This window comes from Leptidea sinapis, chromosome 44 (assembly GCF_905404315.1).
Source record: "Leptidea sinapis chromosome 44, ilLepSina1.1, whole genome shotgun sequence".
NCBI classification, from domain to species: domain Eukaryota; kingdom Metazoa; phylum Arthropoda; class Insecta; order Lepidoptera; family Pieridae; genus Leptidea; species Leptidea sinapis.
The window spans coordinates 2138467-2151316 of NC_066308.1; the positions used below are offsets into that span (position 1 = coordinate 2138467).

At 35.0% G+C, this 12850-nt stretch overlaps 1 protein-coding gene and 1 non-coding gene across 2 annotated transcripts in view; both read left to right on the plus strand.

The window, feature by feature from the left end:
* Positions 1–1481: 1481 nt before the first annotated feature.
* LOC126977165 (uncharacterized) overlaps positions 1482–12850 on the plus strand; it is a 34997-nt gene continuing 23628 nt past the window's right edge. Inside the window, exons 1-4 of the mRNA XM_050825858.1 lie at positions 1482–1610; positions 5286–6171; positions 7936–8201; positions 12649–12835. Coding sequence (XP_050681815.1) covers positions 1553–1610; positions 5286–6171; positions 7936–8201; positions 12649–12835 — 1397 coding nt within the window. The 5' untranslated portion in view covers positions 1482–1552. The remainder of the gene's footprint in view (positions 1611–5285; positions 6172–7935; positions 8202–12648; positions 12836–12850) is intronic.
* On the plus strand, positions 4141–4214 carry Trnas-cga (transfer RNA serine (anticodon CGA)). The gene has a single exon. It is a non-coding gene; the product is annotated as a tRNA-Ser (tRNA).

Below are 12850 nucleotides of genomic sequence, written 5' to 3' on the forward strand. Positions count from 1 at the left end.
AGCTATAAAGGTTGATGCATCCAATATGCGATAATTTATATTTATACATTTCATTCCTTTAAACTTTTCAATCCGGCCTCATATATTGGATGCAGCACCTTACAAACTTATTTGTCGTGTATAATACAGCCATTATAAAATACTCTATTTGATTGAAAAGAGTGGCTGTTGAGTTTCTTGTATGTTCTTGTCACGGGCTCAACTTTTTACGAACACATTATGGTAAATTCAGTAATTTAAAAGAAATATTTGTAGTGACGATTCAAAAGCGCTTAGTTTAAGCCTATTTGACTACGCCGCAAAGGCCGCTTTACAAACCCTAACCATACCAAAATATAAAAATAAAATGCTGTTCGTTAGTCTCGCTAAAACTCGAGAACGCCTGGACCGATTTGGCTAATTTTGGCCTTGAATTATTTGTGGAAGTCCAGGGAAGGTTTAGAAGGTGAATAAATAGGAAAATGCTGCTAAATTAAATAAAAACAACAAATTTGTTTTGTTTTGATATGTCCATACATAATTTCTATGAGAGAATTGATTGACGCACTGTTTGACAGTTCTGCTGTGAAACAATTTCATTACGACAGCAGGGTGCATATTTTAATAATAATAATAATAATTTTTGATGTTATGATATATTATTGACAAATTCATATAAAAACATTATTTTATTTATTATATACAGAACAACGTCTGTCGGGTCAGCTAGTCTTATATATATAAAAGTGTCTAGGTGTTTGTTAATCTCAGCGGATACTCTTTAGGGAGTGCCGCTTGCGCCTGTCTCTCCGCAAGAGAAGGTCGCCTTCGATGAATGCTTAGGCCTTAGAGGGCACCTGCCCAAAGCCAACCTCAGGTCGTGTTTAGTGGAACCTGGGACCTAGGTTTTACGTGAGTCCCACATACCCAACGCAGACTTAGGCTGCGGTAGCCCTATCCCTTTGTTTGGGCGCAAAAAAAAAATAAGGGTCACCCACCCAATGATTATCAATAATTGACAATGTTTTTTATTTTTATTTTATTATGATTCAGCATTGAAAAATACATACAACTTAAAATTTGATCGCGATCAAGATGGCGATCACATATTATGATTATTGTAGTACGATAAATTTTATGTACGATATATTTGGTAGGTCTGAGAATCGGTCGTCATCTATTTTTTGTACCCTAAAAATTTTAATTATTGAATTTTTTTATTACTTTATATGCCAATACAACGTTAAAAGGCATAAAAGACGTTTATTTTCTCAAAATTGATTCCTTTAGAATTATTTTTGATGTCATTTCTAATAACTACTAGATACTACTGCCGCTTCGTTTGCTGTGTCTATGGTCTTCTATAAAAATCACTACTTACGCTTACACATTCCATTCATCAAACCAAGCTGTAAATACGGTGCTACAAGTTACAACTACTACGATGACGTCACATCCTCTGTCTCTTTCTAAATACACCCGTCTCATTCTCAGCGTAACTTGTGCTTAACCCGGACTTTCACTTAAGTGTACAAGTAAGACGCATGTGTCATGAAATGTTATAGAAAATAAAATGTGCTATCGTCAGTGTCTTAATAAGTGTTTGTGTGTCTGTTTATTGTTAATAACCGGTAAGTTACGGAAAGTGAACGACCTTCAACTTAAGGCTACTTAAGGCTTTCGCTTTCTTGTGTCTTTATTTGTCAAAATATATTTATCTATACTAATATTATAAAGAGGAAACATTTGTGTTTTTGTACGTATGTTTGTAATGTTTTCACACAAAAACTATTGGACCGATTTCAATAATTCTTTCACCATTGGAAAGCTGCATATTTACTGAGCCATATAGGCTATATTACATTTAAAAAAATGGGGATCCCTAATAAAAATGCCATTAAATAACCCGAAGTGTGCAAATTTGTCATCAAAAATCTGCCATCGCGTACGCTGCGGAAACTATTGATGATAGATCAAAAATATATTCTACAGTATTATGGAACGTATCAATATCTACAAAAAAGTCCGCGATACCATATGTACAACTACTGTAGTTATGACACTATAACTAGTTTTTTATATTTGTAAAGTTCATACAAGTGCCGACAATAATCAAACCATATTATAAATTATTCACTCCTTTATATTTATCCTTATCCTATTAATTATTATATATTATTATGATATTTTAAAAGAACGTTTTAATACGTGTAAAATACTTTTTAAATTATTAAAATCGGACATTCCATTCAAAAGATATAGCGACTTCAAAAATGTCAATCTAATGAAAATAATGCAATAATAAAATAATAACTAAGTGAAATCAAACTTTTATGTCAACAAAAATAAATCTATAGTCCGACTTAGTAGACTTTCCACTACCACGAGATTGGTATCTAAGCGAGTGAAACCGAAGGGCATTGCTAGTAAAATATCAGTATTGAATAACTTAAGGCCGTGTTGGTTTTAGTTATATACATAAATAATATTTGTAATACTTTAGCCTTGATTTCTACTACTTTCCATTTTTTTTTTGCAAAAATTACTTAAAATTAACTTAGACATTAACTAAATTAACTATAAATTGAATATTAATAAGAACTAAATTTACTATAATAATGTAATTAAATTAGGTAGGAGTTGCCTCTACGGCTAAGGACTCTCCTAAACCTTTCCAATACACTCTATATCTGGCTCTTCTCATCCAAGTCCAATTTGGACTGGACTTAAATAATATTTGTACTTAATTTAATAAAAAATTTAAGTGTTTGTAATATAGAATAAACGGTTTTGTATAAAATGCATATAAATATAAACACAGATTATATTTTTATGATTTTTATTAGTCTGCTTGTGTTCGGTTATCTCAAAAACGGCTGAACCGATTTTGACGGGACTTACAGTGGCGCATTTATTACAATTAAGTATTCTACTTTTAATCTGGGAACCATCTTCCGCCGTCCCAAGAGATAGACTGAATATTGTGACGTCCGCCGTCCCAATATTCAGTCTATCTCTTACTTGAGATAAAAATCGTAACGATCGTTGACTTTTCTGTCCCAATAAACTTATCGACGGTAACTCACCGTATCCGTACACGCTGTCTGTCATTGTGAGGACGATAGCTTACCAGCGATAGAAGTTTGTATGGAAATTGCAATTCACGCGTCCCAATATAAGGCGATAAGAATCACTTATCAGGTATATTGGGACAGCTTCAGATTATTGACAGCTAATTACTGACAGTGGAAGGTGGTAATTTATCTCTATCTGTAAATAGGATATTGGGAATGGCTATTACACAATACTACGATGGATATCCATAACAAATCCAATTCAAAGGATATATATATATATATATATATATCCTTTGATATAGATATAATACAAATGATTTAAGTCTTCTTTAGTGTTAATTCCGCCAATATTTGTTTTTAAGACAATTCGACACGTTCTGAATATGAATTTCAGTCTCGTGCCAGATTTTGGCGAGACAACACGTCCTGACGATGCCTCGTGTAGAGGAGAAACACGTGTCGAATTGTTTTAAAAACAAATATTGGCGGAATTAACACTAAAGAAGACTTAAATCATTTGTATAATTATGGATTTCCGCAAAGTAACGCCTAATTCAATATTTTTTTTTATTGCACTTTATATATTAATATATAATAAGTAAATTTTGTAATTAGTGTGGAAAAGAATCAAATTTAACAAACCACCAACCTTCTCAGTAATTATTATTAATTACTTCATTATTTAATTGGTACCCCGGTTTGAAAGTTGTGTATATATTTCTGTGAATTATGGGTTTTTATGGACATAAGTACAATCGTCAATAAAAATAATACGTCACTTGAACGGTTAGCTCAGTTGGCTAGAGCACTGGCACGGAACGCCAGAGGTCGTGGGTTCGAGTCCCGCATCGTTAATATTTTTTTGTGTTTCAAATTTTATTTGTGTATTAATCCTAGAAGTGAGGTTATCACTTTAAAAACATAACAAATTGTTTAGATTTACAAGAGCGACATCTCAAGTCAATTTCCTAATATGCAAATATTGGGTTTGAGCAGGTTATCAACTGTAAAGTAGATCCTGTAGATAAAGCCACAACCTGAGAGTTTAACAAAGCATACAAGATTTGATAACGATACGTCACTCGAATGGTTAGCTCAGTTGGTTAGAGCACTGGCACCGAACGCCATAGGTCGTGGGTTCGAGTCCCGCATCGTTCATAAAATTTTGTTTTTCAAATTTTATTTATGTAAGTACAATCGAATTCTTTGTTATCTCAAATTTCAAGCTTTATTCAAATAGGCTTTAACTAAGCGGTTTTGAATCGTCATTATAAATATTGAATTTAAATTACTGAACTCACCATATGTCCGGAAAAAGTAGAGCTCGTGAGAAGAACATACAAGAAGTGGCACTCATTTAAATTTTAAAAGAGTATTTAAAAATGGCTGTAATATACATTACAAATTAGTAAGGCGCTGCATCCAATATATGAATGCTGCCAGTATCCTTGGTACCCTTCCACGTAATGATAGTTTTAATTTTATGAAGTCATAGTATTGTAAATATAGTTATAAGATTTGTTTTGTTTGAATAAATATAGAATTTGTTCAAAGTTAAAACATGTTTTAAAGATGAAATATTTCATAAACAGTCATAAAAAATGAACTGTATTAATATCATATAAATATGTAGTAAGTATATAATAAAACAAAATCCTCCGCCGCGTCTGTCTGTTTCGTCGCGATAAACTCAATAGCTTAGGCATATATTTTGTTAAGTTTTTGTTTACAACGTAAACCAATTTATTGATGTATTACTCAAATTCAAATATTTTTATTCAAAATAGGATGTGAAATCACTTATTGAAAGTCAAAAAACTACCACCCATTCCAAAATGAATGCCTCAGGCCTGAGAAGAATGGGCGCAATAAACTCAGCGGGCTTTTTTTTTCATCAAAAATATGTTTTTCAATTAAAGTAACATTTACAAAGTAACATTGTACAATTTTATTTAATAGCCTGAGGGCGGTCGCTCCATTCCCAATCTGTGGTATCATTAAGTAAGTCATTTATGTTATAGTAACCTTTACCACACAAACGTTTTTTAACAATCCTTTTGAATAACGTATTACTTTTGTTTTGAACATTTGTTTATTTGTTTATAAATATATTCGTAAAATTACCATATTAAAAATTAGCTAATTACAGAAATATAGACAGTATTTATCTAATGCATCATAATAATAAAATTGTAAAAAATCTCCAAAACATAATTGTATTATTTTCAGTAAGCAAGGCGTTAGTCCTGCGCGCATACATCTCACAGTATGGACTTCACGGTGAGATTGAGTTCTCCCAGAAGAACGAATCTCTCATTAGCATCAGAACAAATCTGAAACCAACTCTCGAATTCCCTGACGGTGTCTGGAGATGGACCATTCACGAATACCCAGTTGACTATAGAGACATCTCCAGCGAAAGATGTTCTGAAAAGAGTCTTGGTGGAGAAGTAATTGATCTTACAGAAGAATTAGGATTCCTAGTCATACCAGGAAAGGATCATGCCGAGTTTGAAAGTAAAAACTATCTAACTGGCCCTATTGGAATATGGGGAAAAAGTATAGTTTTAGAAACAGCTGAAAGGGACAGAGTCATATGTGCGTCTATAGTTTCAGTAGAGAAGATGTATGAACAGCATGCGATAGCAAAATTTTCTTCACCAATTGCAGGAACATTGCATTTTAGATGGATATTCGATAAGGAATTTGATGAAATGGATTCGTATGTTCAGTCAGATTTATATCATACGAATGCTGTTCTTGAAAAGGGGTATACTGAGCATAAATGGAAACTTTTCGTGACTGATATTTTCGATGCTGATAAAGGGAACTATGAGGATAATTGCAATGTACTACAAGTTGTCTTTGATCCGGAGAATAGTGGAGATGGGATGAGTGTGGGTGATCTTGATAGTCGGCTGGGGCTTATAAAGGTAGCCGCTGATCCAAATATCCAGAAAACTAGAAAGCTATATAAGGACGAGGTTCTAAATATACTTAGGAATGATATGGACGTGACTAAGAGAAGTCTCTACGTTGTTATTTATGATAATAGGCACACAGATAGCTTTCTTGCATGTGCTAAATTACGAAAGGCACCACCCAAAAGTTACAAGTAAGTTAATTAGAATAAGGTCCTCTTTCACAACTTTCAAGTAACACTAATCATATAATTACTTCTACACCGCGTTTTCTGCCAATTAGCGCGGCTACTTGACCATTGACAGTCACACATACTATCATTAGTTGTCCTTTTGTGTATCATTCAGCGATGTCAAGTGACTAACATATAACTAAATAATTATTAAATATAATATTTTTGGTTGCGAAAAAAGTTTCTAGTTTCTTAGCATTTTATATGAAAACTCAAGACATTTTAATTTCAATATTCATTTACATTTAATTACAGCCTAGTTTACTTACACTTTATTGCCATTTTGTTCGACGTCTTTTTGCTATCTTTTATCTAAAAAACCCTAACAAGTAGTTTTGGCAATCCTCTCATGATATTTTCCTTCTGAATTCTCAACAAACCGAAACAGATGGAATGACGCCGGATGCATTACCACTTCCCAGCCGAAATCTCTCGGCATGAGTGGCTGAAGATGTGTGTGGCGTCATTGTGATGACGGTCATACACTTTTTAATAAAAAATGTGAATTAAAAATATATGTATTATTCATATAAGAATATTGATTATTATAGATCTATTGAAGCCGCGTTATCTCAACTTCTAGCTTTATCTCATCAGTTATTTGCTGTAGGAATCCGAAAAGATGGGTCTCCTCCTAATACCACAATGCACACGGCATTACCATATTGCGAGCTAACGCGGTTTTACAGTATGTTAAGCCTGACCTGAACGTGACGTGTGATAGATTCATAATTCACTTAACCAATAAGTAGTTCCTCGAAACTTAATTTTGAAATTGTTAAAATCATATTTACTCATTAACGTTAATTGGCAATTAATTAATCAAAACTTTACTGTATAATGAACCCATAATGCCCTGAGTAAGTTATTTAATTTTTACAAGGCATGAAACATAGTGAATGCCATCACAAATTTAAAGTGCGAGAAATTAAAAAAAGCTTACTCAGCGCCGTAAAATAATATACGGAAGTGATCAAAAAATATCAGTTAGGCCTATGCTAGTCCGATGGTTAAGTTTATCAACAGCTCTAAGGAGCGCATAGAACTCTAAGCGCATTTGTTCCACTTCATTGTCAACACTGACAAATAGCATGTTTACAAAAACAGCGCTTATCATTTATCTTTTAAAATTATTAGCATCAAATTAAAATCATCCCCTAATAATAGACTAGTCTATATTCATTCGGGCAGGTCTTCGATCATATAAATTGTAGTGGCCCTAAAGTATTGCCTTGACTTGGCTAATTGAAATAATAGCGGCAGAGTGAGATGATCCTTGTATTGTATGTACTACTCACAATTACGCTAATGAAACCTAAAAAATGAAGCCGTAGTAGAGTGAAGACGGCTTTCGACAGCTTCTCCAAAAGTTAAGCATTGTCGACATCATCAAATGCCTAGCAAAAATCAAAATGTACTACATCGACTTGGCAAACGCAGCATTGCGTCTACAGTATTTCATAAAAAGAATAAGAGTGTGTGAAATATCGTGAAATCGAACACAGAACTACGCTCCACTCACTTTTAATTCATTACATATTTATTAAAGCTAGATTTCTTCATGCGCTCTTTATGTGAGAGACGAATAAACGGACAACGAGTGATCCAACTAATATTATTATATCTTTTATAGCTATAGACCCTACTGAAAAGGTAACCCAATTGGGCATTAAAAATTGCTTATCCATTTAAGCGATCTATTATGTTAATTGATTTAAATTTCAGGGCTTTGATAAACCAAGATGGTATTCGTGGTACCGTAGAGTTCACCCAGCGTTCCCCATACGATCCAACCTGGATCAACTTCCAGCTTGCAGCATCGGACCAGGAGTACGAGTCGAACCTGAGGTTTGTGAGCTCGGTAACCCAGTACAGCATCAGAGAACTTCCGCCCAAACTGTACGAAGCCAGGATGTGGGACAGCAGATGCAATACGACCGGAGGAATATATAACCCACTTGGAATTGAACTGAAATCTGTGCCTCCACCAGGTAGGTTGATTTTTTAACATTTGTGTTGTAAGCGAAAGCGTTACTTTATGGTAAACCAACAGCGCCACCCAAAGGAATCATAAGAGTGTTGCCTGCATTAAGGTCTATTTTGAAGGTCTCCATGTCAAAATGTCTTTGAAACTTCGCGAAATACAGAATCAGTTCCAACTGTCAGGAATACTAAATACAAATTTAATTTGTACCAAAAAATATGGACGATGAGGTATTCGAACCCGTAGCTGTCGCGTTACGCCCAAGCACTCTCACAAACTAAGCTGTTACAAATTAAATTAGTATAATTAGTGAGTATAGTGAGGGATATTTCACTTAAAAATAACAAACTGTCTAGGAATACAGTATTTAATGATAGTCTCGCCCGCTAAGCTTATGGAACTTTCGCAGACATCTCTGAATACCTATTATGTCTTCTACCGCATTTATTACGCGGAGTGTTTGAGCTATTTTTCGAGGCCGCATCCGTTTGCCATTCAGTTTGATAACGACTCTGTGATAAAGTTTAAAAATACTTGAGTAATAGGTCGTTTGGTAAACTAGACAAAGTAAAAAACACCTTGATATTATATCTAATACTTGCCTAGAGCGTGTGTGATAAATGAGTAATGTCCTGTCTTATAAGAGTTGAACAAAGCAAACAGAATTTTATAACGAGGCGGTACTCGAACGGTTAGCTCAGTTGGTTAGAGTACCGGCACGGAACGCCGGAGGTCGTGGGTTCGAATCCCGCATCGTTCATAAAATTTTGTTTTACAAATTTACTTTAAAAACATAACATATTGTTCAGATTTACAAGAGCGACATCAGAAGTCAATTTCCTAATATACAAATATTGGGGTTGAGCAGGTTATCAACTGTAAAGTAGATCCTGTAAATGAAGCCACAACCTGAGAGTTGAACAAAGCAAACAGAATTTTATTACGAGGCGGTACTCGAACGGTTAGCTGAGTTAGTTAGAGCACCGGCACGGAACGCCGGAGGTCGTGGGTTCGAATCCCGCATCGTTCATAAAATTTTGTTTTTCAAATTTTATTTGTGTGCTGTCTTATTTTTTCGAAGCGTGAGCTTGTCTTTGTATTTTTATTATATTCGTGTACAGTTTCTTAACATTAGGTACTAGTAATATAACCCGTTGTTACGTTAGTCCTCCAGAGGCTAACGTAACTAGAGATTAAACTAAAAAAAGCGGCCAAGTGCGAGTCGGATTCGCCCATGAAGGGTTCCAAAGCAGAAAGTAACATAATATAAAAGTTTTTGTACTTCGTTCTAGAGCTCGTTCAGACCAATTTTCGGTGGAAGTTTCCATGGTAATGTACATCATGTATTTTTTTTGTTTTATCATTCTCTTAGAAGTAACAAGTGGGGGGGGGACACATTTTACCAATTTGAAAGTGTCTCTCGGGCAAACTATTCCAATTTTGAAAAAAAATATCCATCTACAGAACCCTAAAAAGAGTGTGTGTGTGTAACTATTTACGCACGTAAGAAGTTTTACTTATTTGGCTATATGTAATTCTTCGTGCTATTTTACGTTCGTAGAAAAAACAAAATTGTAATAGAGTAGATATTAAATACAATATAAAATATTTTTATACGGCATTATTTAGTTAAATAACGTGTAATTAAAATATCATTATATTATTTTTATACAATTAGAGAGAAAGTATTTCTTTTATTTTATAACTTGTATGTAAATTGAAATTTATTTGGTAGCTGAAGTATGATACAAACACGGACTACTAAAAAAAGAAGGACTCCGCGCCGTGATATAGGCAGGTGAAGCACCGTTATGCTAGTGTGTGTGCGGTTACGGGGGAAAATCTCATAGTGGCCGCCTATCGGCCTGTAGTTGTGTAAGTGTGTGCGTGGGGCTATGTATTTACACGTTAATCGGCTTGTTTTGGTGCTACACTGTTATGTAAGGTGACATGGAGTCCTTATTTTTTTACTAATCCGTGGATACAAATGGTCTAGTTGACCAGCTAACTCCAGGGTGTCAAATTTGCTTATGCGCGCGCATCGAAAAAATCTACTCCTATATTTGTTCCCTAACGCGCCAAAAGAAGTATAGCTTCAAAAATAAGTTATCTAAATTTATAATATTCGCAAACAGACATATTGTTCTCTGTGTAATTGTATTGATTTCAGACTCATTATCTTGAGACCGAAACATCCGAATTCCTTTCTCAATGACGTATTCGCTTGGCATAGCACCAAACCGAATTGACCGACATAGCTACGTAAATAAATATACACAGATCGGTGTTATTGTCTCCCGGTACCAGAGGCGGTTTAACAGCTAGTAGAGTTGTCGTATTTTTAGTAAGAATTACTCTAGGTATGCATTTACGGCCGTTTTCAATAACGTATCTCTAGTTACGGATACATTGCTATCACCGTTTAATGACAAGATCTTATCTATCCAAAGTTATGTACAATATGACGACCTGTATAGCCGAGTGGTTAGCGATCCTACCTACTAAGCTAGAGGTCCCGGGTTCGAATCCCGGTAGGTGCAAGCATTTAAACGACGTTAAACGGCCGTTAGTCAGTTCTAGTATATGACCCGGCTAACGTTGTATGAATTGTCTATGAATTGTCATATGTAATGAAATGTTATTGACTGAATTATTTGAATTGCGAATATATAGGTATTTCTAAGTCAAAAAATATAGGTTTAGGATAAGTCATCATCATAAATGATATACTTAATTCTTCTACAAAACACGCTGCATCTTATGGTATAAGTATTATTCCGATCGGTTCAGTAGTTTTCGCTGTATAAGGAAAAATGGTCTCTCCATTTGTTAGTACAGATAATCTTCTGACGTAGTGACCGACACGCGATTTTTAACTATGTCGGTGACAACGAGCTTCCTCATAAGGCCCATAGTTCTGCCGTCATAACGAAAAAGGGCACAACTAACATTTTGCTACTTTGGAGAAAATCGAGTTTAAAATATTTCTTAGTTTTTGGCGAATAAAAACGATAATATTTTATAAGATGTTTGAATGAAACTATTAGCAACTACATGATTTTTATAAGAATAATCAATTAAAAGTTTTTATGTTATTGAACAATTAACATTTTCTTTTTTAACGTTACAAAAAAAAAATGGAGTACAAACGAGAACTTTACGTATAAACGGCATAATTAACCAAATGTGACAAAAATGTGTGTGTTTAAAAATAATAAAATTTTCTCTCGCTCATGCGTGCTAAATGGTTTGCATTATGAGAGAATTAGACTAGAAATGTCAAGGTTGTAGTTTTTGCTACAACTTTCGAGCAATTCACACTCAAACACAAATAATAATTATATTTGTAAGATATATTTCAAAAGTTCAGAGCATTAGGCCCGGTATCCACCAAAGTGGAGAGGAGATGTATTTTGATAACCAAACATATTTCGTTATTTCTACATGTCCTCTCCAGCTTTGGTGGAAATAGATGAAGCGAAGAGGAGATATCTCACATGTATATAGAATTTTGTGCCGCGTGATGTGAATCCCCCAAAAACCACGTGTATTGCTGCAATACAGGAATCCTTGGTTTGAAGCTTATGTCGTATCGATCTTCTCCAATAATCTTAGCTCTTATATTGGGAGGCTCATTAAAATTTCTTTTCAATTCAGGCGAATCGTATGGATAATGTGGATCTTTGCAATCCGCTCCAATGTCAGGCAGCTTAGGATAATCACCATAGCCCATTTCATCCGGATAGGGCTGATATTCTTCTATGAGCATACCATATTTTTTTGCTGCACCAGCCCTTTGTAACTTAATTAAATATTTACATACTGTAACACAAGTTATCTTGCCTCAAACTAGGCGTTGTCTGTGCTATGGGTGGAAGACAACGATATATTTAATACAATATACATATAAACATCCATGACTCGGAAACAAACATCCATATTCATAATGTTAATGTTTGCACCGGCCGGGATTCGACTACAATCCACTGAGCCATACGGGTCGCCGTAAACTTATCTTTTACATTGTTTTTATGGAAGCGAAAGATAAACGAGCGTATATAATCCGCCTATATTTTCTTGCAACACCAAAGGTATCACAGGAGCGTTGCCGGCCTTAAAGGAAGGTGCACGCGATGTCGTATTGTCCTGGAAATATCATCCCCACCATATAGATGTGTGGCGTTCCTCCGCAGTGCGGGGGTCAAGGTACTTTCGTCCAGGTCCAACCAAGCTGTGGAATGAGTTTCCTTGTGCGGTGTTTTCAGGACGATACGACATGGGTACCTTCAAAAATAGCACGTATACCTAAAAGGTTGGCAACCCTCCTGTAAAAAATGAGAAATTCACGACAAACGCAATGCCAGTCTCCTATAAGATAGCGAATCTACTTTCATCAATCTACGGCTACATGCCCTCCTCAATAATCACTACTATATTTATTTTATCTGTTACAGGTTTGGGCACACAGAATCAGTATGCAATAGGCGATCTTCTCGGCAAGTATAAAGGCAGAACTGAATACTTGAACCACAAATATCTGCTCCCTGGACTTGCGAATGAGCTGAGCGGTTCCTATTGGGACGTGTTCCTGCCTCTGACTGGACTGTACAGCATCATGCATAGAGCTCTCGTTGTAACTAGGTAAATTAGACTTTA